Source organism: Haliotis asinina, chromosome 5, assembly GCF_037392515.1.
Source record: "Haliotis asinina isolate JCU_RB_2024 chromosome 5, JCU_Hal_asi_v2, whole genome shotgun sequence".
In the NCBI taxonomy this organism is placed as follows: Eukaryota; Metazoa; Mollusca; class Gastropoda; order Lepetellida; family Haliotidae; genus Haliotis; species Haliotis asinina.
Genome location: NC_090284.1, coordinates 74,106,957 through 74,134,733, shown reverse-complemented (window position 1 = coordinate 74,134,733; position 27,777 = coordinate 74,106,957). Strand labels below are relative to the sequence as shown.

General features: G+C 39.4%; 2 protein-coding genes across 2 annotated transcripts; one reads left to right on the top strand and one right to left on the bottom strand.

Annotated features, from left to right (window-relative positions):
* Positions 1–446: 446 nt before the first annotated feature.
* Positions 447–6,757, bottom strand: LOC137285248 (ATP synthase subunit d, mitochondrial-like). The gene is made up of 5 exons (XM_067817557.1): positions 6,581–6,757; positions 2,782–2,878; positions 2,142–2,219; positions 1,704–1,766; positions 447–762 (listed from the first exon to the last, which is right to left on the bottom strand). Exons 1-5 carry the CDS (start codon positions 6,700–6,702, stop codon positions 601–603), a joined length of 522 nt encoding a protein of 173 aa, XP_067673658.1. The 5' UTR covers positions 6,703–6,757; the 3' UTR covers positions 447–600.
* An 11-nt stretch (positions 6,758–6,768) lies between these two features.
* On the top strand, positions 6,769–16,821 carry LOC137285247 (BTB/POZ domain-containing protein KCTD5-like). Its single transcript, XM_067817555.1, has 6 exons — positions 6,769–7,162; positions 9,407–9,515; positions 10,242–10,333; positions 11,130–11,225; positions 11,854–11,979; positions 12,513–16,821. The coding sequence occupies exons 1-6, from the start codon at positions 6,956–6,958 to the stop codon at positions 12,540–12,542; spliced, it is 660 nt and encodes a 219-aa protein (XP_067673656.1). The 5' UTR covers positions 6,769–6,955; the 3' UTR covers positions 12,543–16,821.
* The last annotated feature ends 10,956 nt before the right edge of the window (positions 16,822–27,777 follow it).

The window sequence follows — 27,777 nt, the reverse complement described above, 5'->3', positions numbered from 1 at the left end:
TCGAGATATCTTTAATTCAATTCAAGACATCTTCAATTCAATTCAAGATATCTTCAATTCAGTTTAAGATATCTTTAAAACAATTCAAGATATCTTCAATTCAGTTTAAGATATCTTTAAAACAATTCAAGATATCTTTAATACCTTAATAAAACTGAAAACGGCTTGCCATATACCCAGACTGATGAGATATATATAGTTCAGGAAATATGATTTGTACAAATGGACGGAACTCATTTCTATATCCTACCCAACCAGATTCATGACATCCTCAATTTTGAGTGCTATATATCTCCATTGCCTAATGATAAATAGCCAGGTGTCATGGGGATGCAAGGACACTTTAAATCTCTTCAGGTGATTCTTGCAAGACTTGGCCACTAGTTTTGTCTCTAGAAAGTTGTCCAGTGTAATTTACATGATGTAAACAAAACTTAAAAACAACCTTCACAAACAAGAATTTATTCTAGTTCAGTACACATGGTCACGAATGTTGAACCGAATACATGTACAAATCTATCTTAAATGTTCCAGTCATGCGTGTACCTGAAGTAACTGCCACTCAATATTTCTGGTATAAATTTCCTACAGGTCTTTTCATTACTTGATGTACTGGTGGTCCTTGTGTCCTGGCTGCAGCATAGGGATATGGGGCCAGAATGTAGGCTTACTCACAGGGTCCAGACTCTTGTCAGGGAAGTAGTAGGCATACATCTCATGTGTCATCTGGTCAGGTGGAGGGATGCTGCCCAGCTTGTCCAGCTGTCAACATCACATGAACATGAATGACTCACTTTATGAGGTTTTTAACACTGGACAGTAAAGTCACATGAAGTCTAGAGAAGAATACTGCAACAAACACTGGATGGTTTACCAAATAATACATGGCTCATTATAAGCCATCAAGTGTGAATTAACTTTCTAATAGAGCTATTAAGCCAATGATTCTGCCATTTACTGAGCTGGAATGATTTGTACAGTCAGTGGCTAACTTCAGAATGAATCTGTATTAATCATATGGGGAAGTCTATCAAGATGTCAACAAAACCAAGCCACTATGCCAAGGTCTTTCAGCATATATACTGGTGTTTCCTATTCTCACGGTACTAACAGATATCAGCTAAAAAAATACTACAAACAGTTCATAATATATGAATGTTTGGTTTTAAATAAAGAGACTCATCCTCTAACATCTGCATCTATGAACTGCTTGATCCATCAGGCGTATTATCACTCTTGACCTCAGTGAAGAAAACAAGGTTGTCCTCCACTGACTTATCAAGGCATCGCCCATTCATCCGGCATACCGAGGAAGTTATGTTATGTAGTGTAACGAAGAGGAATCTTGTCGGAAAGGGCAGGAAAAAGTTAGGATTTGTCCATGTTTGTAAAAACTCTCCAATATTTGCTACATTGCCAACTTTCTATCATTTGCAGACTTGGGCCACTTTCTAGTTACTGGTCAGTGATGTAAACAACCACGAAGTACAGCGCATTGGCGATCTCAACAGAAAACGTGTTTACCACAAGAATAGGAGACAGACCTATACTCTCTGTCAGGAGAGTTAACCAAATTGCATGTCATGAACACATTTGTTACATTAAGATTATAGACATCCTCCAACAGTCCTTGAAGCATTTTCATTTTCAACGCAAGATGTCTGAACAAAGGAAGTCCCAGTGTATTCAGCACATCGACTTACCATCATTCTGGCTTCCTTAATCTGTCCCTGAAGTACTTCAACGAAAGCTTTGCTTTCAGTATTCTGTCAATGAACAACAACGACCTATTACTATTAACATAAAGTACATCACCAAATTTGTCTCATTTTGACAATTCAAATTGTAATGGTAAACATATCCTTTTGCATTATTTTTCTCTTATACCTATAACTGTAACAATGCAGAAACTGAGTTAACGTACCATCTCCAACAGATTCAGCATGTGAAAAACCTACAATCTCAAGTGAGTGAGTAGAGTTTGACAACACCTTGCTTATGCTACTTTAAAAGTCAATGAAACATCAATGTGTTACCCTGAACCATGTAGCCAAGCAGTGGCATTCACCACTTCTGGACAAATTTCTGGGATTATGGCACTTGGTGAATTGCAGCTTCACTTACAACAAACACAAACTTACAGCCTTTTTCTCCTGTGCATCTACTTCCTGAACCATATTGTTCTTGTCCTTAGGATATGGCACGGAGACATTCTGGTACTGGAAACATAGATGCGATGTAACTTGTAAGGAACCTAAACTAAATGGATATGTTATATGATGATATGTGCAGCGAAAGCAACATGTGTCTCTTGGAATAGTGTGGCCACAGCAATGAAGGGTTGATCACTGTGCAACTCAGACGTGAGTAAATGTTCAAACAATACAAAATATATTTCCAAGAACTTCTACTGTATAACATTATTGTTTGCTGAAGAAGTGAAGGTGAGTCATGATAGAAGCCTTGTGATTGGTATGCTCAACTTCCCTGTATGGAAACGTGATTGGACAAAAAAAAAAGTCAGCAAAGGGATGTAATAAATATATCAGCCAAGCCATAGATGCATCAAGGCACTATCGAAAAGGAGATTGAGGAAGGAGCAAACATTGTTCTATGTACTGTCAGCAACATTACAACTATAAAATACATGAAAATTAGGAACCTTTTTCAGTCTGCAATTTCCACTGGGTTTCATTACAAAGGGAGGTGGAAATTGTTACAAGTGATATCGCACACTGATCAGACTATTTCAGGAATCCTTACTCTCATAAAATACCTTACCTGGCTTTCAAACTGTTGTGCAATAGCTGGGTTTGCAAGTCTCGATTTGTACAACGAAAAGTCAATTTTGGGCAGGCTGTCTGGATACTGGTGCACCCTGCAACAAAGTCAAGGATTCAGAGTTCTGAAACTAACATATCAAATCCTCACCATGTTCAGTTGAACAATTCCAAATTAGAGAGATGCAGTGATCAACAACTCCACTCATAGATGACTGTTGATTCCAAGGTAAATGTGATTCACAGTTGCCACACTGTCTAAACTGTAACTGCAGCACATAAAACTTACAGTAATTTAATTGATCATGGTAAAAAGAAAACAAGTACTGCCAGGTATTTCTTTTGTCAAAAATCATAACTCTCACATCCATCATTCATATTCCTCTGTTGGTGTTACCGGAGGTAAATGCGATAACCCAGCTTAAAGGTCACATGCAGCAAAAAAATCAAACATAATCAAAACATAGTTATCCCTTGTTCATGATATATAAAACACATTGATGATTGTGAAAAAAACAAATAAACAAAATTATAAGCGTATAATTGGAAATCAAAAGTGCAATATTTTCTACTTTGGTTTACCTCCCTTGAAATGAAGCAGCCACAATACAGAACCCAGTCAGGGCCAGTGGATGTGCACTTGTGTAACGAGGCCTTGTCATTGACCACTGGGTCATTTGCTGATGCGCTTAGCCTGCTCTTTGTTTATGGCTTATAAGTCTAATGGGTGTTAATTTCAAATTGCAAATGGTCCATAACTGAAGTTGTGCACTGCCTAATGTCATTAGCAGACAGGCAGGTAGACGTGTAGGTGTCAATAAACCAGACACTGAGTTTTCTCTGTGACAGAGTCTCCTTATCACAATCAACATGTTTTTTTATGTAACAATTAGATTATTTACTAGTTTATGTAGACAACCAAGATTAGACTACTGCTCACAACCTCATACTCCAAGGCAGGTATACTGTTTCAAGCTCTGCAAATCGACTCACTGCACATGTTATGAGTGCAGCACAGCATAGCTGTTGAAAACACTTTTTCCCCAACTGCTGGGGGGAAAATTAGTGAATTGTTGAACTCCGATTTCGTGGGCTTTTTTCATCATGGTTTTTTTTCAAATTTTATAGGTTGAACTGGCATTTTTGATGATTTGTTTTGGTAAGTGCTTAGTGAAAGGTATCAGAATCAGTTGTGTTTTACGCTGCATGTGACCTTTAATGAAATGACATAAACATAAAATATTACAACCATCCACTTAACATACTTGAATGAAAACATTTTTGTTTTGAAGCATCATGCTATAACTTCCAATCTAAGTAACTTGAGGCTGTACATATTCAAATCATGGCAAGACAATTGAATGACATTATGGGCAATTATTAACAAAATCACACAGCCCAACTACTCGATCCATTTAATCAACTTTTATGAACAGTATAGTATGGTAGGTGCTTATTTTCACCTGGTATCCAAACGGAGATAAAAGAATGCAAGTTGATGATATTACCCTCTATTACCTTGGTAACTGCTCTGACAATATGGCTGTACTGGCTAGGGAACTAGACTAAGAGACTTAAAATCACTGTGATCATTAGTGTGTTGACATGAAATTTCATAAATGAAAATTGAATGAAAATTCCTGTGGCTATGTTGTGAACCTATCACATTACAATTCAATCCAATAAAGTACACATTTTCATTTGTCTAAAGTAAACATGCACCCATATTGCCAACACTCAATCACTTAACTCTGAATTGACCTACATTTCCATCTCCGCTTTTTGGACTCGACAGATATTATTTTTACTTTTTTTCTCCAGAGAAAACAAATATTACTAAAATTGCACACAACTACTCAAAAATTCAACTTTGATAAGTTCCCCTGAGCTGCTACATCTCCATATTCCCATCAGCTTATATCAGCATCCATGAACAGTGAGAGCAAGTTTTGTTCTTCTCAGTTTTTTTTTATTAAAAACAAATTCCAATTATGAAATTTCTTCAATATGTCAAGGTTTAAAACATTAGTTTATTACCAAATTTGTGTCACATTTATTGAATAACATGAAAACTTCAGAAATGGCGATAACTGGTGTTGTTAATTGAGAAAGCACAATATAAACTACTGCACTTTCAGTTGACTGCGTTTTACAGAAACACCATCTGCAACTGTAAAACAGGCAGGAATTGTCGTGAATAGCTATCATCAATCATCTATCATCAAATATATTTTGTTTCATTGTTTTAAGCAACAATGGTGCAAATTTTAGAAACCACTGAAAAATGGAGACAACTGATCGCTAGCCAGTAGATGAGATTGAAAACTTTAATGTTCTCACACTACAATTAAGCCATAATGTATCTACAGATTAAAAGCAGTTTGGAAAAGAAGGGATGTAACTTTTCTTATGAACTAGAAGAGTAGCTGACTACGAGTGAGTGAGTTTTGTTTTATGCCACTTATAGCAATATTCCAGCAATATCATTGCTGCACTTCATTTTAATTTATTTGTGGTAGCATTCAGCAGAATCTGTATTACAGAAAACATACACTAGGTCGCGCATAGGGTGTGTGTGAAATATGATTCACGATGGCAATCTACACAATGTTTAGATATTCAAGTCATGTTATAAATTCACTAGAAGTATAAACAGACCATGTGCTTTTTTATTAGCTTTCAAAAAGCATACAAATATGATAACAAACTAATTAGGGTTATAAGACAAAATATAAAGACTTCATTACTTTTCAGTCCTAACATTTTTCTTTAGCACTGGCAGATGATTAAACTTCAAAGAGTTTAATTTGTTTTCATAATAAAGAAGTAAAAATGACTTCATCTTTGTTAATCAGTCCATACTTAACTATCAATTGCGCATACGGGTGTCACAGCCAAGGTCACGAACCAGTCACGAATACTAACAGGAGAAAAAAAATAACAAAAGGAACAACCGGTCCACCGGGAATTGCCCTGTACTGGTGCCTTTTTAACCACAAGGCTACCTCACCACCCCTGGCTGATTGTGATCAGTAAGATGTCACATACATACTGTGACATAGTCAATCTACAATTTTCTTGTTACACAAGTTTGACACAGAATTTTGATGATTAGATATTGAAAAGAACTCTCAAACAAAATCATAATCATGGTTATGAAATAAGGACATTTCAAATCAAATAAATATTTTTGTTCTTGTCAGTGATGGCACACGAACTAAGAAATGTCGCACATGTACATAGAAATTTTTCCTGGCATGGCAAAGGAATATGACATGGAAAGAGTTCCGCCCGTAGCCCCTCTTTTTACATAGAATATTTCCACCTTCCCCGGAGTAATATTCCAGCACTGGAATAAGTTCATTGATTGATTTTTTTAATACCTTTTCTAGTTTGTCGAAATAACATAAAACTGAGTTCTTTTTGCTGCCTAAAAACATCAGTCGCAAGTTGAACATTTCATGAACCTACTCATATGCAAGTACAATTCTATTGTAATTATTATTGCTAGTGTGCAATTGTTTCGGCTGACCTGGGTAATACTGGGGGCATATTTCGCTACTGATCCCTCACCTGTGCCAGCGACTTTCACAATAAACATGTGTAATATTTATATTGCACATGTACCTATTTTGTATCCTAAATATAACAAATAGAAATAACAGATAAAATGGCTGACACTGTGTTCTGGTACAATTATATTCATCACTGACATTGAAAAGAGGTATTTGACATTCATTCATGCTTAGAGAATATGGAAACAAAATATATTTCTGGGTAGGAAAGTATATTATTAAGACCTGTTAACAAGGCTCTCTGATTTGGCTTTAAAGGCTCTGAAGAAATCGCGCTGGTTTGCAGGAACCCTTTCAGCAAATGCTGTCCAATCGACAGCAGATTTAGCAATCCTTCGAGCAGCCATTCTCGCAGCGTGTAAATGGCGACCGAGAGACTGACCTTGCCCTCCACCAAGGTTAGGACATAACGTGAGATCTCGAGGAACGAGATTTGAGTATAGTAGAGTATGGCGTCCACATAATGGAAATAGGACGTAAAAATGTTATTGTTTTGAATCGGAAAAAGTTTAGACTGATAGTTTAGTAGTTGTAGGAAGGGCATTGGGTACCTTTTTTACTGGGGATATTTGAAGTTGGGGGGTTTACATCACAAGCACCATGTCGACTGAAACTATGGAAACAAACCACAGTGCTGTCAACTCTATTTCCAGGCAAGACAGCAAAACGAGGAAGGCTGAGTGGGTGAGGTTAAATGTCGGAGGCACCATATTTATGACCACAAGAACCACTCTCTGCAGAGATCCGAAATCATTCCTCTATAGATTAGTGCAGGAAGACCCCGACCTTGGTTTGAACACAGACAAGGTGAGTAAACATGTCAGCTGTCCAGAGGAACCAACAATGGCAACTTTAGGCCACTGGTTTAATGTTGTTTGTCTTGCATTTATCGGATCGTATATTTGACTTTTCTGTATCAGCCCAATATTACCATAAAAGCAAATGAAAGCATGCTAAGGATAGTTCACATTTGTCATTCTGACAGATAACCTAGCTATTTAATTTTTGGAATCGTAGAAAAATCTCTTTGTAGCATGGTTAGACATTTGTCATTCTGACAGATAACCTAGCTATTTAATTTTTGGAATCGTAGAAAAATCTCTTTGTAGCATGGTTAGACATGATGGAGCTGTTCTTTTGCTGTCGGACCCATGGAGATCCGGGGTAAGACAGGTCTTCAGCAACCCATACTTGCCACAAAAGAGCAACACTGCTTGTCATAAGAGACAACTATCGCAGAAGGCACAGGCACAACAGAAATTTACCCCAGGAACGATTCTGTATACAGAAATGTTGTTGTTCCTGATTGCCTGACTTCCATCGCTTTCTGGGCATCAAATGATCAAAAATCGTTTTATTCACCTTGTATTCTAACACAGCTGAATATGGAGCTGATATTTTACAACTGACACCTGAAGGAAGGTATATTGTTGTTCCTGACGCACTGCTGTGTTGAAATTTTTTCTCGGTTTGATAGGCAGGAATAAAAGTACATGTTCAAGAAACCAGTTCAGCACTGATCACGATGCAGAATGGGATTGTCCAATGGTACGATTCCGCACATTTACTTTGGCTAGGGTACACTTCTGTATACAATAAGGTATGTTGGGTACATTTCTATAGTACCGGTGCTGACAACTGGATTGGGTGGTCAGGCTTGCTGACTTGGGAAATGTCATCTATTACCTATTGTGCCAATCAATGCTCCTGCTGTTGATGACCAGATTGTCTGGTCCAGACTTGATTATTAAGAAACCGCTGCCATTTAGCTTGAATATTGTTCAGTGCGATGTAAAACAATGCTCACTCATAATTGTGCTATCATGCTATGACTCATTTTCATTCAACATTTTGAATTATGGTTGTGTTTTCTATTTATGGAAGTGCCATGGAGGTTCAGGCTGTTCATATTGATTTATTTTTCAAATCTCTTACCTCTAAACTTGTTTATTTATGTGAAACATTACGGAAATCCAGGTATTTTTACATTTTGTCCCAATTGCGGTGTGGCCGCCCCTCAATGTCAGCAAATTTGACCCAGAAAGCTATATCACACAAGTTGATTATATGATTGGCTGACTTGCCATGTAAATATGGTGACTTGTATGGATGGTTTCCTGTGTCAAATTCAGAGTTAGAGCAGTCCCAAGTAATTTTATGGTAGCTATGTCCATGAAATGTTCAATTTATATTTTAATACTTTTAAAAACGATGAAAATTTACAGATCTTGAGCATATTTACAAGTATTATGCAGGGAGTTATTCTTCTGGTTCATTGTGAAAGGGCCACCAAAACTCAGAATGTCTAGAACTGTCTAGTTCTAGAAGAATAATGTACAGAAACATAAAGGATATCACATGTCTGGTCATGTGACATTTAGACCAGCAACATAAACAAGCAGAAGACAGGTGTGCTATCAGTTTACAACATGTGAAATTATTACTGTTTACATTTTATTCAAGCTGATAACATTACATTATTGATGTAGGGTTAAGAAAGTAGTTGTTTATTGAATATGTGCTATGACTTACATTTGGTAACTTGACATGAATCATTTTCTGGTCCAAATGAACAAAGGTGGTGTCACCAAAAGGTAGTGCTGCAGATGCCTAACTTATGGTTAAGTATTGTGAGATGGGCAATCAAAGTTACATGTCAGTTCAACTTGTGTAATTTGACAATATATTTTATGAGACTCCTGCCATTGCCCCATTGATTAAATGTTCAGAATCAAGGCACGATATTGTATACTTGTCTTGTCACATTTAAGAAAAGTATCAGCTGGAAACAGAGATTGTTGAGACATAACTCACCACAATGAACAAAAGGTTTAGTCTTGTGAAAAACCCAGGTGAAGTGAGCAACATCACTTGGCATCATTTTTAAGTATTATGGCCGCACATAGCACTTTGGAAGCAATTTTTCATATTAAACATTTGAATGATGTAAGACTAACCACTTCAACATATAGGTACCACATTCTTACCAGGTTCTTTATTTGTTTGTCTTTTAGTCAGGAGAATATTTCATGTACTGATATTATGTTACAGGATGAAGAAGGAGCCTACCTCATAGATAGAGATCCCACCTACTTTGGCCCAGTTCTCAATTACCTGAGACATGGGAAACTTGTCATAAATAAGGATCTTGCAGAAGAAGGTAAGTATCTTTAAGACAAAATCCAAATTAATGTTTAAAGGAAATTGTTATGATCTCTATAAATAATGCACATGATATAAGGATATGGCATTAGTTTGGGCTTTTATATGACAGAGGGACATTAACCAGGACAATACAATAGAAAATGCACCCCTTAGCTTATTATAGAACTTCATCAGATCTTTGAGGTGTTTTAACATTTCGTTTTTGTAACGTCATATTTCCATCATAATTATTTCATTAAGAAGAGATTTCACTGTCTTGTTTATGTGAAAATATGTCAGTGCTTGTTGAAAATACAGTGCATATTTAACTGTTACTTTCATACTCTATCAGGAATGGTGGTAGCCTGGTGGTTAAAGGGTTTACTGGTCTCACGAAAGATCTGAGTCCGATTCTCTTTATGGGTACAAAGTTTGAAGCCCATTTCTAGTATTCCCATTTGCTGGAATGTTGCTAAAAGTGGCACAGAACTAAACTTCATCCCACATCGTATTACCAAAAATACCATGAAAACATGTCATTCACTTCATTTTACACACATGTAAACCTATATTTCAATATGGAGAAACATGGACTTAGGCAAAAATATGTATTGGAATGTCAAAACCCCATATGTCAACTGAGCTGTTGTGGTTAACCAATCTTGTTGAAATAACTGTTACTCCACTCTATGAGTTGAAAAATGCCTGACAATGCTACAAAGAAACATGCATCTATTTTCAGGTGTTTTGGAAGAAGCTGAGTTTTACAACATCACTGATTTGATAAAGCTGGCCAAGGATAAGATCCGAGAAAGAGATGCCAAACAAAACCAGGTACATTTCCTCCGGACTAGTTTGATGTTAAGACACTTAACTCCAGATATGAAGGCTGCAACTCCACCTGTTTGTATGTATTACGTACAATACCTTCCACACTTACACACATTTGAACCAGATAAGTAGTACTAGCATGTTTCTGCAGGTATTAGAATGCTTACTGAATGTCTGTTGTTGAAAATACGTATCAGCCACTGAGAGAGATACCTCCAACAGCCTTCAGTGTAGATATGGTGTTATTTTATGAGATGAAGATGCCACTGTTAATGCAAGGCAGCAGGCAATTGAGGGGAAGGGAGAGCCTTGAAAATAAAATGATAAGGAAGATCTTAAGAAACTGCCAGCCACGAAGAAAATGCTAAATATCATGATTTGATTATGGCTGATCTAACACTTACCACATCAAAGCCAATATAGTATGATGTGCTGATCCACCAGGACAATACAGTTAAGGGTCTCTGATCAGTATTATGTAAATGTGGACAGTTAAAACCACCAGGAGGAAGTCCTCTATAGGAGGAGGACCCAAGTACTCCAGCATCTGTGATGACCGGAACCTTCTCGGAACAGACCGTTATAGTTCGTCTTCGAACCTTTGAGCCACCCTTCTTATGTAGACACTACCTTCAATGAATTTGTTCATGTACAAAACTATGGTTAGTTACTGCATATGTTTGTTTAATAATGAATCATTTATTTCTATAGGACATTCTAAAGCTGTACACACTGGGCAAAGTTAACAAACATGTTTCCATTCATCCTTGAATACTGTCTTTATTGCCTTGTTTTCCAGACATACATGAAGAATGTATATAGAGTGCTACAGTGTTCTGAGGAGGAGCTCACTCAGATGGTGTCCACAATGTCTGATGGCTGGAAGTTTGAACAGGTATACATTTACTACCTATTTGTCATGTTTCTGTAGTTTGTGTTAACAGGGATACCATGCACGTTGTGGTATAAGCTAACTCTCATACATTGTGTGATTGTCTGATATTGGGTGATTTGAAATATGTGTAATGATTTTAAACCAAGAATCCATTTTAACCAAGTGAGTGAGTGAGTTTAGTTTTACGCCGCACTCAGCAATATTGCAGCTATATGGCGGTGGTCTGTAAATAATCAAGTCTGGACCAGACAATCCAGTGATCAACAACATGAGCATCGATCTGCGCAATTGGGAACCGATGACATGTGTCAACCAAGTCAGCGAGCCTGACCACCCAATCCCGTTAGTCGCCTCTTACGACAAGCTGAGTCACCTTTTATGGCAAGCATGGGTTGCTGAAGGCCTATTCTACCCCGGGACCTTCACGGGTCCATTTTATCCGAATCTGCAAACTTACATTTCTTTCCTTTTTCTTGTCTCTCAGAAACATGAATGTTTCCAGGACCATTTTCATCCTTCTGCATATTTTGTTTAGTAGATTCACTCCTGAAATATTCTGTCATCAGCTATGCTACTTTTGAGTTATCTTTCTTGAGCAAAGACAAACTTATTATTGTTTCTTTTCAAGCTGATCAACATAGGATCCCAGTATAACTACGGGTCTGAAGATCATGCAGAGTTTCTTTGTGTGGTCTCCAAAGAATGTCCGAACATTGTCAATGGTCATGAGAGTGAATCTACAGACCGTGCTAAGGTGGGTCTTCATTACATTCAGTCATTGCGTGGAATATCAAACTTTGTCTCATTTGTAACCAATGAGTGAGTAGACAGTGATCTATAATTATTATTACTAATGGAAATTTACATCATCCAAGTCATCAGGTATCCTTACATTAACCATGGTGGCCGACCACACCACAGTTCAATTTGTAGAGTTGTGTCCCTTTGACGTGCTAGCCACTAGATGATAGTTTCAAATCCCTTGTCACTTCATTATGCTTCTAGGTGTGTTAGCACCATCATCAGTGCTCATGGATTTCACCAAATGGTCTTGTCTGAGACAGTAATTAGTTTTAGCTTTCCTCTAATATAAGAATGCATCTTGTGACATGCCTGAAATATACTGTGAAAATCAGTAAACTCATTTTACTCCCACACTGAGCACTATTTATGTCTGTGCATAAATTGTGATAGGTGTATGCATCTTGTCTTTGTCTGGACGTTAATAAGCTTAATTTAACCCTATCATTACTGCACTCTGTAAGGTGTATTATCTGGCAATTACAGGTGTTGCAGCAAAAAGGCTCAAGGATGTGACTAATTCCAGCGTTTTTCAGAAGCGCATCAGAGACTAGTTGTTCCAGTCTGTTTGACCTTGCTTATCTGTGGTATGAGAAGATTCTGCCATTTTTCAAACGGACATGAAGCTACTGTAGAATCTCACTCCAGCAAGAAGGGAGACATGGTGTGTCATTGCTGAATTTTAACAAGTATTTAGTTTCCACTGACACTCATTCTTGGTGGAACATTTTGAACATGCTTCAGCTGTTAAGCATTTTGCATGTGTCATTTGACAGCATCAGCCGTTGCCATGTCTGTAGTGTGTGGTACAGTGGTTACCCTCTTTAGAGCTTCTCAAACTTTATACCATTATAGATGCTGTTACGTGTAGTATTATATTTTATAAGACTGCTTTTACTAATACATTAGGGGCCATGGTTACAATTTCCAAAGGAGATCATTTATATTTTGGCCATATTTAAAAGCAGAGGACAGTGATGAATGAACCATTCTGTTGTTCTGATGGCAAATATAGCAACTTTGCTTTGTTGTTTGTAGTACCTTATGTGACAAATTATGAAGTTCACTTCAGTGTTTGTCAGAATTTTGTGTAAATGTGGTTATTGTGCTGAGTCAGTGGTATGGCGTCACTTGTTGTACGATCTAGTGCTGTTCTTTCACTGAATGCAGTTATATTTTTTTCATAATTGGCATGTACTGTGAAATGATGAGTCAGATGTTGTATGTTTTGCCGATGATGATTGTCTTTCAGCAAGACATCATTACATCGGATTACTGAACATGGTTGTTTATTACTATGCTCTCAATTAGTCTTCATTGATTGAACTGAAATATTCTTTGCAATATAGAATGTTGAAATATTCTTTAATCAAGTGTAGTTGTTTTCTAATTGTCTGCTGATATTATATGATTGAGAGAGCTCGGTTTGATACTAGTCACTAGCATACATGCCATGGAAGATGAGTTTGTGCTATTACTAGTAACACCATTTAGTGGCAGTGCAGCAAGTGTTCAGTGAGCTAGCAGTGTATTCTGTATTCAACTTTACTTGCACGTCATAGGGAATATTTAAATTAAATTATGTAAATCAGAATTACCTTGCCTGTCATCAACATTGCACCCGACTGACTTGACCAATGAAATTCAAACAAAGTAAGATAACCCATAAATTCTAAAATATGCTTTTGCTTATTCATTCCATGTCTTTAAACACCAGTGCAAATATCACCTTGTTTTGACAAGGAACACAGGTAATTCTTTTGTCTGGTACTTCTCAGTTCGCTGTGCAGAGTTGCATCCCTTTCAGATGCCAGGATCCTATGATCATTGATTTGAATGGACAATTTGTTGATTATGATTCGTGACACCAGTGCTCATGGTTTCATGGTAAACATGTACAACCTGCATCACTCAGGGCCTTCCACCCACATCAGCTGTCATACATCAGTGCTGTTCAAAGTTTAACCCACCTCACTCATGTGCAACAAAAGTGTGGTCAGCTGTCAGATCCTGGAGTATAATAAGGTGACAATTTCCCATTACCTATACACATCAGTTGAACATAGCCTCAATTTGCCAGACTTTCACTGTGCTGTGAATGGACGGAGTGTACAGTTGTGCTTCTGTGTTGGTATGGAGATGGGTCATGCTGAAGCAGGTTACACATAGTTGCACCAAACACACAATACACTCACACTGGGGGAATTTCAAGGATATTTATCTTAACATTTTGATCATTGTTAGTTGGCAACTGTGAACAGTCAGACTGTTAGGAAATGGAAATGCTTCACATCATACATAATGTTTGAAGAGTCCCTGCCTCTGTTCCTGGTTCATTATGACAAATGGTTCAGTATGAAGTAGGAGCAGGTCCACACAGAAGTTGTTATAGCTAACTAAATGACAATGACGCTGATAAGAAGGGATGTGTGTAGATAACTACTTCAGTTTATTATTCATGTGAAACATAAGGTAAAACCAGTGGTTACTTTAACTGCTATCATTTCAGTTTGCTGCTTTATCAACACAATGTCTGTTGACTGTCACTAGTCCATTGGGTGAACATCTTCAAAGATTGAACTGTCAGACATTTCATAGTTGTCATCACGCTACATTTAAGATTTGCTTTGCCATGCTACATAGTGCTACACAATGTGTGACTGTCAAGTGATCACCACTATGAGAGATAGTGTACATTTACTGCTGATGCCACAAGTATACACTTCACATCCTCCTATAACAACTTCACACTAGCCCTACGTGTAACCAGTCATATTATCAAAACAACATTTTCTCATCTGCTAGCTGCTAGATCTAAACATTTGTCATTAAATTGGTTATTAAACTAAGGTGTAAAGTGTGTGGATCACTTGATTCAAAAGCTATTGAAGCATGCCTTGAAAACCTATTGGCATCCATTTCTCACAGACTGAGTAAACAGAGAACTTTATCATAAGTTCTGTTCATGATATCAGTCCTAGTTTCTACTAAGTGTTTTTTTTTTTTCAAATGGTTTGCCATTATAGTGTAAGTAGTCTTATGGCGAGTGTTATTTTCTTGATATTAATGACAACTGTATGCCCAATCAAATATGTTTTTATATTTATCAGTGGAGTACGTGTCATATTTCCTCAAATAAATCCATTTACATTTATTGTTTCATTTTCAGTCTGTTCCAGACATAATGTTAAGGCTGATCAGTTTTGATGGACCATTGATTGCTACAATGTTTTTCTGACCAGAAAAGCTAACCTTTTTAAGCTGTATACATTGTTTGTGTAACAATACTATTGAGGTATCATCTCTATTTCCATGAACTTATCAGCAGACTAGAATGTTACCCTTGGTGAATTCAACACAATCTTTATGAGAGGAAATATGATAGCTTATGTTATTCTGCTGTGAGACTTTATTGAACTTTACATGTGATGTTATTAATGAACCAATGTTCCAACAACCCAAGTGTATGGCAATCATCTTCAGTTTTAATGAAACATTGAAAAGGGTGCTGAGACTGGTGAGTTTCCATGTTTTCATATGAGAAGTAGAATGTGGATTCTACTTCGTGAATGTTTAGAAAGAAGTGCCAAATGTGTCAACGATTCACCATACCTGATATTGAACATCCTTTCTTGATGGTTATCCTAAGTGTTAGGCTTGAAAAAACTAAATAATTGGTTCTCAGTCCATTTCCAGGAAAGTGTCTACTTTCAAGAATGGGTACTTTGAACAGAAATATATCAATCTACGTGCTTGGTCACGTTTCAAAACATGGCAGTGTCTGTAAACCAAGTTTTCTGTTTTAACTATGTCATCATTTCATGGTTGAAAGTGTTGTTTATTTATTAAATGTATAAAACAACTTGTAAATTCATCATCATTGATATTACTCTATTTTCTGATATTTCTGTCTATATTTGTGAAAATTTGTAAATGAATTTCGTAATATCTCCAATATAATTGGTGTATCAACACTGATGAAAACTATTGATTTGTTTGTCATGTACAATTATCGACACCCCTTTAACACAAGTGAGAACTTGTGAATTAACACAACATTGATCAAGTTAACATAACAGCACATTATATGGTTTCTTGTGATAACATTATGGAGCATAACTGGTTTTCAGTTGTAGATACTGTATTCATTTTTTAGAGTACACAGTGTAGTCTGATTATTCAGACCTGCTTGGAAAAGTGCTTCTGAGTCTGTTCAGGAGACAAAACCTGCATATTTAGCATGTTTAAGTGAGCAATTTTGTTGAATTCTTTCCTTTCTTCATCTGGCAATAATTACATTCTTGTATGTTATTGTTGCAGAAAAGATTAAAAAACAATTATTTTGCAAGAGATTCTATTTATTGCATGCACTACCTTCTCACCAGCCCCCTTGTATACTCTAAGAGTAATGCAGGAAGACAATTATTCCTTGTCTTCTGTCATTTGTGTGGTTGTTTGACGACTCTGTCAGTCAGTGTAACATTTTCTGGTCTGATTTACTAGTCTGTGTTATGTTGCCAGTTCATTCCTCATTGTCATATGACCATTGGTACTTTAAACCTACATAATAGAAATCAAAATGCCATTATTGAGTAAATATTAAATATCATATTTGTATATTTCTCCTGTCATTGTTGATCTTACTTTTGCCATTGATTTCTTGTTGTGTTTTCATTGACATCTGTGCTTCTTTCAGCCATTGGGCAAAGTGTAAATGTCACAATATCATTTCAAGTGTCTGTTTTATAGAAAAACTGTACATTTTATGAAGAATAAATTTTTAGAGTAAATCTCAGTTTGACTTTTGTGTCAGTTTTTAAGGATGACTTGGATTGAACACGAATCGATGTCATAACTTTTGCAGCATGTAAACATTATTGTCCATACATGGACAGGTAATTGTCCTTTGTCAACCTATGTTTTAACTAATGTGCATTTTAAATTCATAACTATTTTTACGACACACTGAGGTGATGTAAAATTGTTTTTATAGCAATGTAACCAAACCATGGGCTCGAACCATTCTCCTAGAATTTGAAGACCCCACAGAACAATGTTAACAGAAACTACAAACACAATGTGGCCCATAATCAGTGTGATGATAGTATGTGACCAAACCTGAAAGTTTAAAAAATCCACGACTTTATCCAAAAATCACCCCCCAGTAATGCGTAGATGATCATTGACGGCCAGGAACAGTGGTGTCATGCTTCCAGTAGCGATAAGAACAAGTCTCAAGATGGTTGCCAATGGAAGATTGCTCCACTTTCCAGTAAGAGTGTTGCCGAGTTATATTGCAGTTAACTGCAATTCCTTATCTGATTATTTAATTAATCAAAAGTTCTAAGATCACTGTGACATAAGGCTGTGACTTGTCTCTTAGCGTCCCGTTTATTAGGTAAGTACGGGTATGGTGTCGTGATGGTCATGGGCTTTTCTAAACATAACATATTCATTCCCTGTACTTCTACCCAGGTGTGGCTGAAAAGAACCTCAAAACACAAAGAATAGCAGCCGAATACATTGTTGCCGCAGTCCTGAAATTGTTGGTAATCAATTACACCGATATTCCGTAACTGCTGGAAGAGACCGTTAGTCCCTATAACCGAACACAGGCGTACTTTGAAATGTTTGATAAAACATTGAACACTGAACTTACTGCAAGAACAACGAGGCATACCTCAGAAATACCTGCGCCATTGGGATATTTCGTCTACAGTTACTTTTTATGTTGACTATGAAACACTGCTTTAACTGTACTGAGCAGAGTTACAAAACGTTGAGGTGACCCCTGTCTGTGTAAATACCCACTGGATGCACAACCTTAACAGCGTTGTAGATAGTACCATGGAGACGAGACTATAGCCAGGGGATGGAACCCTGTTCTGAAAGGGAACTCGGCTTCGAAGGGTTGTGACAGGCGATTGTAGAGAAAACACGAAGGTGAAACATATGAATGCAGTTAGTAAACAATCGAAAAAGAATAAGCGTTTGAAAGCACGCACACATCGTTTGAAGCAATGCACTCAAGGTAAAAGGAGGAAATCTTCTTTAACGCAAACATCATATTAATGTCAACGTATATCTCGACTAGATAATTAGTTTCAAACGTCTGTAGAAATAGAAAAGTACATGCAGGTCGAACAGAAGCTTGTCGGGCGGCCGTTCCATCTGTGCTACTACCAGTAAGTCGTCCAGCAAGCAGGCATCTCGATGGTGTACATACACGGGGCTCCTTTCACAATGCAACCTTTAGTAAAGTTAACCTGAACTCCCATTCTTTAACATTGCACTATGGTTACCCTAGACCTATGTAACCTAAGTGTAATGTTGAAGAATGGGAGTTAATGTTAACCTTAGCAAAGGTTGCTTCGTGAAAGGAGCCTCTTGTCTGTAGGAATAGCAAACTCTCTGAAGTGGAGATGTTTACAGATATACACAATGAACGCAGTATCGCACTATCCTATATTTTCATAGTGTCGATATGTTATCATTAACCAGTACAAACGAACTTATCCAAATCTCATAGTAATAGTGTGTCTGGTTCAAGTTTGACAGTGGTGTGAGTAGCACGCCACTTCAGCAACCCCACCGAACGGTACTTGCACCAGTGTATTCCGTCGTGCGTATTCAGACAGTTCTATTTAACATAAAGGCCACTGGCCCAAAATACAAATCATTTGTCCTTGAATAAACAAAGCACACATAAAATAAGCAATCAATGAATAGAGGATTTCCTGATTTTGCTGACACATTTAAATAAATTACACATACAACGTTTCCAAGCACGAGCTTGTCCATCAGTCACAGAGAACAGAAACGGACTTTGTCCGAGCAGCTGATCTTCCACATGACCTCAAATTCCAGTGACGTCGAGTTTGGTATTAAGCGGGCGTGCAGCATATGTTATCTGGCCGATTTTGAGCGATTTCGGACAGTTGTTTTGGAGTCACTTTGTTTTTAACACACAACTTGACATGGACGTATAAAGTCATGTGATGCCGAAAAGGACTTTATACTTCAAGAATGATGAAGGTCTCTAAAGCTACGAGTTTGCTGCTGTTTCTGGCCATTCGGCCGACAACTAGACCCCACGCCACCCCGCCCCAATGACATGACATCATTCCACATACCAATAACACCTTTGAGCAGTTGTCAGTTGAGGAGGCCCCATATTTGGTGATCAACAACAATTAAGTTTTCAAGTTGTTAGACATTGAAACTTGATACTTGCTTAATCGTAAGCACGTGTGCATCTAAAATCACTGTACGGTGGGCACGAGGGTCAAAATAATTATACAAACAAGCATTTAAATGAAAGGAATGTAAATGGCTATTGGGGTTTGAAAATCATACGTGAAGCGATACGTTTTGTCCATGTGTACACAGGGTAGCAGGCGGGCGAAAAAACAATGGCTTTGCGCTGGACAACGAACTTATGGATATGATTATAGATACGACCTAGTAAAGAGACCATGAACGTTATAAATGCCATAATATCACTTGTTGTGTTAAACAATGGCACAAATGGCCACAGCTATGCATTGATCATGGCATGTGAAGTAGTCACAGTAGACTTTCTTAACTAAATGCTACTCAAAAGTGGACTTATCCATAAGCTATAATTCCTGAAGGATAATACGTTGTCAAAACACTGTGCTTTCAAGTCTGTGATAACAGGAACGGCGCTACTGGTTAAGGCTCCACAAGACCTATTATGACAGCTGTAAAACGTGCGACAAAAGGTAATAAACCTCACACGAGTATTGTACAAGAGCGGTTGAAGGCTCCATATACTTTCACTTTACATTAGGATGACCCTAAATTACTTCCAAGAGAGGCCAAAATTATTTCCAAGAGAGGTAAGATCTAGTATAAACACAGTAGATCAACTATGGCATATGACAGTTATGACATCCCATGGGTCTTAAAATGACGGTTATAAATATATTTTGGTGTTAAACAGAAAGAAGGGAAGAGCAGTTGAAAACCGAACACCCTCCCCATGTTCCTACTGGGATTAAACGTATGTTAAAACGGCATAACCCTCAAATTCCGACAACCTTTAGCCGACAAAGTGGATTGAGCTTGTTAAATCCTCCGTAATTAATAAAAGGTATTCTTTTCCTTTCACTGGTCAAAATCCAACACAAAGTGTATCGTAGTAGACCTATATTAGCCACACAAAGAAACTCGACATTGTTAAAATATTATCCCAGTTGATAACAGTACGATAACAGTGTCAAAGGCACATATAAACTTTAATGGAGGAATCATGAGACCATGTAACAAGTCGGAAGAATTTCAACTGAAAAGTCAATCACAATGACGTCACGAGTCCACAAGCGGGACATGGGTCAAACGACCATGTCACAAGCGCAATGACGGGTATGTCCACCGTAAACATTGAGAACAGTAGTACGTCGATGACGCATAGAGTCTATCAAACGTGCAAGGAAGGATTGTAGGATGCCACGCCAGATTCTCTCAAGTTATGTTGCAAGGTCAAGGACGTTATCTGGCGGATGAGGAATACAGCGTAGACGGCATTCCATTTCGTCCCAAACATGTTCTAACGGGAAGCGATCCAGTGAATTTGAGAGCCAAGGCAGTAAGTCAACGCTATGGTGTTGCAAGAAATCCATAGCAACCCTTGCCCAGGGCGGGCATTGTCCTGTTTGAATGTTAAGGACCATGATTTGCAGCGAAGGAATTGCCACAGGTCGGAGAATCTGATTCATGAAGCCCACACCAGTAAAGCTGCCCTAAACAATCACCAAAGGGGTTCTTTGGCGTGCTGTTATTCCACCCCAAATCATCACGGAGCCACCACAGCCAAAGTGATTCCTCTCCAAGACACAGGCATAACATTCTCCCACGCGTCTATAGGCTCGTTGACGTCCATCACTATGGGAAATGTTAAACCTGGACTCAACATTTCTCCATCAAAACAAGTGTCTGCGGACACGATTTCGGCACCACATTCGGCGAGCTTGTCGATGACGTTGTGTCAGGATAGGTCGTATGGCGGGACGTCGTGTTCTGATCCCGTGATGACGTAAACGTGAATACGGCGAAGTCCTGGGATGGTCCGGTCAGTCAGCCCTGCATTCTGAAACGGTCATGCATGTTGGATACATGTCACTAATCTCTAGTATATTTCGAAATCAGAGAACATTAAGTTTCTTTACTAGAAACGGGCCAAACAATACATATGTGAGCTTCTGCTTTTATTGCGTGGTTACAGTTCGAGCTATTACAGGTTACATTTCGAGTTATCCTGGCGTATCAGGAGCAGCCTTGAAGAGATACCACCTAATGACTACACAAGTGAATTACTCATGTTGTGATTTCACGAGCGACCCTATGTAAACATCCTTTTAACGAAATGCGAACCATTTGAAGGTAGAAGGTGCCGTTAGAGTTGGTGAAAAGGTGTTCGGAAACGGTTATTCAGACACGTAGACAAATATTACGGCCATAAATATCGAAATCCTGAATCCAAAGGAAAATCTTAAAAGGTTGGTCTAAACAGCCGATCATACCCAAGAGTAACACGAATTTGCTAATTTGTCTAGCAAGACGCAATCCTATAATGATCAAGGGCGAAGAACAGTGCCGGCTATGGAGAGTTGGAGTCCGACGTTCCACCAGTACCATCATAACTGCGGACTCCTTGCCTGAGGCAACGCTTTCCGATTAAGCATCTCTTCCTTGCAGGCGGACATAGACAGGACCTCTGAGAAGACCACTACCTGCAGAAATGACATAGGGTTCATTTATAAGAGGAAGTCACCACACCCTAGGCATTACCGACGGTCGTTGTTGGGTATGGAGATGATGCATATCCCCAGACGATGATCCATCCAATTCTTCGGGGGTGGCTCAGTGATGTAGGATTGGGTTGTATGACAGCATGTTCCATGTTCAATAAGAGTTTCTGGGACACAGAGTAGTGAATGTTATATACAGGAAGTACTGGATCTCCTAGTTGTGCCACATTTTGATAACCTTTCCCCGTCCAGTCGTCTGATATTCGTTAATGACAACGCTAGACCTCGCCGTTCTCATCGTCCATTTGTAGAGCGGTGCCACTGTAATATTACCGTTGCCTCGCAAGGAGGCCCGATATTAACCCCTTAGAACTAAGGCGCGAGGTCCGAGCTGGAGATACCCCTGTTCAAAATCTGCAGAAGCTGATGCAGGCATTCTATGAGCAATGGCAGAGATTGCCGATGCTGAAATGTGACGCTTGTTTGAGGAGACTGGTAAATGTTTTCCGTGCGAGGAGGTGGCTGCACTAGTTACTGATGTGGTTTCCAGTGGTGGCTCATACAATCACAACAATCAGTATTTGAGAACAGTATATGTGACAGTCAGACTGGTGGCGTAGTGATTGCGACCATACCTTTCGGCATCGATCACATTTACATTTTTATGAGTTATCATCGGATTGCCTGTAAATTTCAGTTTCAACTATGATCAGGGTAAAATATAGTCGTTATCATTTCAGTATCGTGGAATTTTTCAAAGCATTTATAAGGGCATGTAGTGGTTTGGTACTACAGGCATGTGGTGGGTTGGTACTACAGACATGTAGTGGATTGGTACTACAGACATGTAGTGGGTTGGTACTACAGACATGTAGTGGGTTGGTATACTACCGACAAGAAATATGGGAACTAATGAAATAATAGCGAATTTGAAACTGCTTTAAATATCCACTAAATCAATTTTAGGCGTCAAGTTCAATATCTGGTGTGTCCACCATGTTGGGCAACACATTCATGGCACCTTGATGACATGTTGTTGATCAATTTCCGGATGGTTGCCCGTGGTATTGCCCGCCATTCCTCTTGGAGAGCTGCACCCACTGGGCCAGGTTGGCGGGTCCTGGGTCCCTGGCGTACAAACTTCGACCAAGAACGTCCCAGAGGTGTTCAATTGGAGACAGGTCTGGGGACTTAGAGGGCCAGTCTAATGTCTGGATACCTTCTTGTCGGAGATAAGCGGAGACAATTCGGGCCCGATGTGGTCTGGCATTATCATCTTGGAATACAAAATTTCGGCCGATAACTCTAGCCAATGGAGCCACAACAGGACGCAATATTTGGTCAACGTATCGCTGACCAGTCATAGCTCCGTTAATGATGACCAAATCTGATCGTCTGTCTGTGAAATCTCACCCCACACCATGACAGTACCACCTCCATATCGATCATGGTCAAGAATTGCTGCTCTGGCATATCGCTCCCCACTCCGACGCCAACAACGTTTTCTGCCATCTATGAATCGTAGGCAAAACCTTGACTCATCAGAGAACATGGTGTAACGCCAGTGGCGCATAGCCCGTCCCTGATGCTGCCTAGCCCATGCCAATCTTTGTCGCTTATGGTGAGCTGAAAGGGTGACACCCTTAAAAGGCCGTCTTGCTTTCAGACGAGCTTGATAGAGTCGGTTTTTAACGGTTGAGGTTGAAATGCGTCTTCCAGTGAGTGTGCGGAATTCTGTATTGATGGCAGGGGCCGATTTAAACCTATCGCGTAGAGCAATTAACGTAATGAGACGATCCTGTCGTGGTGTCGTTGATTTTGGTCTACCACGCCCAGGTCTCGTTGCAACCCCACCCGTTTGACGGTACTTATCCCACAGGCGTGAGATTACACTTTTTGATTTACCCATCTGCCGGGCAACTTCACATAATGATGCCCCCCCTATCATCCTCACAATTCTCCATTTTGTTGCTTCACCGAGATACTGCCTCGGAGGCATTTCTGTCAGTAAGTGTCAATCTCTATTGCATTAGTGATTGCGACTTCTCCAGTACATTTACAGGAGTTAACTTCTGAATGCACGTGTAGCACGTGCTGGGCATGCATTATGCGAAATTCCATTGTCATTGGCTGTTGCGTTTGGGAGGTACGCCACGATAACGGACCCTGTCACAGCCAAAGTCATCTACATTCAATTTCTTGGTTCCCTTATTTTCTGTCGGTACATGTTGTGGGTTGGTACTACAGGTATGTAGTGGGTTGGTACTACAGGCATGTAGTGGGTTGGTACTACAGGCATGTAGTGGGTTGGTACTACAGGCATGTTGTGGGTTGGTACTACACGCATGTAATGGGTTGTGGGTTGGTACTATAAGTATGTTGTGGGTTGGTACTACAGGCATGTAGTGGGTTGGTACTACAGGCATGTAATGGGTTGGTACTACACGCATGTAATGGGTTGTGGGTTGGTACTACAGGCATGTAGTGGGTTGGTACTACAGGCATGTAGTGGGTTGGTACTACAGGCATGTAGTGGGTTGTGGGTTGGTACTACAGGCATGTAGTGGGTTGGTACTACAGGCATGTAGTGGGTTGGTACTACAGGCATGTAGTGGGTTGGTACTACAGGCATGTAATGGGTTGTGGGTTGGTACTACAGGCATGTAGTGGGTTGGTACTACAGGCATGTAATGGGTTGGTACTACAGGCATGTAATGGGTTGTGGGTTGGTACTACAGGCATGTAGTGGGTTGGTACTACAGGCATGTAGTGGGTTGGTACTACAGGCATGTAGTGGTTTGGTACTACAGGCATGTTGTGGGTTGGTACTACACACATGTAATGGGTTGTGGGTTGGTACTATAGGTATGTTGTGGGTTGGTACTACAGGCATGTAGTGGGTTGGTACTACAGGCATGTTGTGGGTTGGTACTACAGACATGTAGTGGGTTGGTACTACAGGCATGTAGTGGGTTGGTACTACACGCATGTAGTGGGTTGGTACTACACGCATGTAGTGGGTTGGTACTACACGCATGTAATGGGTGGTGGGTTGGTACTACAGACATATAGTGGGTTGGTACTACAGACATGTAGTGGGTTGGTACTACAGACATGTGAGTTGGTACTACAGACATGTAGTGGGTTAGTACTGCAGGCATGTAATGGGTTGGTACTACAGACATGTAGTGGGTTGGTACTACAAACATGTAGTGGGTTGGTACTACAAACATGTAGTGGGTTGGTACTACAGGTATGTTGTGGGTTGGTACTACAGGTATATTGTGGGTTGGTATTGCAGGCATGTAGTGGGTAGTGCTTGAGTAATGCTCATGCCTATATTTTGGTAAGGATATAATGACATGTGGTAGGAGTTCCTTGGGTGAGGCGTTTGACGTCACACCAGATCAAGGTCCTCGTTTCACTGAAAGTTTCACATTGTCCTGACGCAACGTCATCGTGGTCAACGTTTACTATGTGTCTGTGGACATGCGGGCTCAACCAGATGCAGTGGGACAGGACTGTCTAGGCCGACGCTCAAGCCGCTTTGTTCAACAGGGAGCGAGTGTGGCGTAGGGCGATTGGTTGGTTCACATTTAAACGTCGCTCTCATCAATATTCCAGATATATGGCGGCGACCTGTAAATATTCGAGTCTGGACCAAACACTCCAGTGATCAACAGCATGTGTATTGATACACTGAGATGTGTCTACAAAGCCTGGAGTCTGGCCATCCGATCCCGTTCGTGGCCTTTACGGACAAGCATCGGTTGCTGAGTCCAATTCTTACCCGAGTGTTCACGGGTTTGGCGTAGTATGGGAGAACGGCAATCATAGTGTTTGTTACGTCCGAGTCATGAATGTCACGCATCATTCTTCCAATACACTGGTTCCGCTATCCACCTTTCATAATCTGTGCAGGTACACGGGTGACAGCAGTATGTCACAGCTATTTTTCTAATAATGCATATGCCACTCCAAAATAGAACCCCAAAATATTTTTCATTTCAAAGCGTGAAGAAAACCCATAGACAGCTTGATTTATCTTATTTCACTGGCATTCTAGAAGTTGGGTAGATGAAGAATGAGGACTATTTTTATGGATATACAGCTTCTATATTCTGTATAGGCGACATTTCGACAAAGGTTCTTATTACAATACGTCATTCTTCAGCACCATTTGTGTTTATTTCTCCTATGGATTTGATACAGTTATCATAGAAGTATTACGTCAGTCAACACAAAAGCATGTATACGTTTTCCATTGATTCCTTTATTGATTGTTTATATTGTATACTATGTTTTTCTTTTTGCAGGAAGATTGTAAACCACACTATTACCGCGCAATACATCCATGCGAACATGTGATGGACAGTATCCCCAAACAGTATATACATTGTCAGGCATCTGTGTGCACGTTATCTCATATACGTAATAGAGATGAATTTCATTATCAGGTTGGGTGAGTATTTATCTATTCCAAATTCCAGATCTCCTCTCAGCCCTGTGTGACAGTATATAGTGACTATCACCCATCAGGATCCACTGATCACTAGACTAATCACATATTTCTTGACAGTTGCTTTGGGATAGGACCACGGTTCAACTGTTTAAACGTAGCATAATATATTTGTTTTGCCATATAAACCTCGTCTGTATCATGTTGTTGGTTTCAAGTGACTTTTTGCTGGGTTTAACCTCTCAACGTCGTGTGACACGTGGGAGTTACAAACATGTAAGGTCAACTAATCACGTGCCTTGGTCGACTAGCTTTCAACAAGCTAAATATATTCAATAATTTCTCGCTTTTGTCTGCCATGTTTTTCATGGAAGAGCCACAAGTACTTGGTATTTGCTGGCAGTGCTGTGACAGCAGCCAAATTATGCTAAATTAATTATTTTGTCATTTATTCGTTTTCTTCACGCGACTTTCAGTCCAAGAAAAAGGGTTATATTATTTTGAAAATATGTACCTACAAAACAAAGAATAGATAAAACCCAAAAGGCTCCTAGAACAATTCCTAATTTCAGCTGGGACGATTTAGACTTGCTCAGTCAGTGTGGACTTGAGTAGATTTATTCTGAAAGGTTTCGGAGAGAGTGAGTGAGTGAGTGAGTTTAGTTTTACACTGCACTCAATATCACAGCTATATGGTGGCGGTTCGGAGAGAGACGGTGTGATGCCTGATGTAGGCAGAAGGTGGTGTAGGCCCAAGGTGATGTAGGCCTAAGGTGATGTAGGCCCAAGGTGATGCAGGCCTAAGGTGACGTAGGCCTAAGATGGTGTAGACCCACGATGGTGTAGGCTCAAGATCTCACAACATTCCGGTCAGCAACGACCAAGTGTAATATGCTTGCTGATACCCAAGGCTCATTGGTTGTGAATATCTAATTTGAACACAAATTAGCTCTGTACAGCAAAAGTGCGACTTTAAGCCATGGAGCCATGAGCACACCATTCAGTGTCACCAGGGCTAATTAAGCAGATCGTGCCAGATGGTCGGTTCAGTACGTGTGGTCTATACGCCGCACTCAGTGCATGAACATTATGCAAGAGATCACTCAACATTGAAATAAATGGCATTTTAATAAAAAAATCAATGAGACTGAAGGTCATTAATGAATATTTATGTATTTTACACCTGTGTCACTGTTATGATCGAAGGAGTGGATGTCGCAGCGGTCGTCGTGTGCCTATATATAGATGTCAAAACGTATACACTTCTGTGGACATGGGGAGAGATGAGGTGTGGTGTGGTGTGGTGTGGTGTGGTGTGCATCGTGTCCAGTGGGTGTGAGACTCTGGCTGGGTCTATTACCAAATGGTACGTTGTGGTGTGGTGTTATGTGGAGAGGTAGGCTGATGTGTTTACCGCCGTTCTATGTAATTTTATATGCTGCACGTCATGATACATTAAATGGCCCAAATTACGAGTAAAGGTATTGCGAACATTTCTTGCGAATATATATCTTATTTA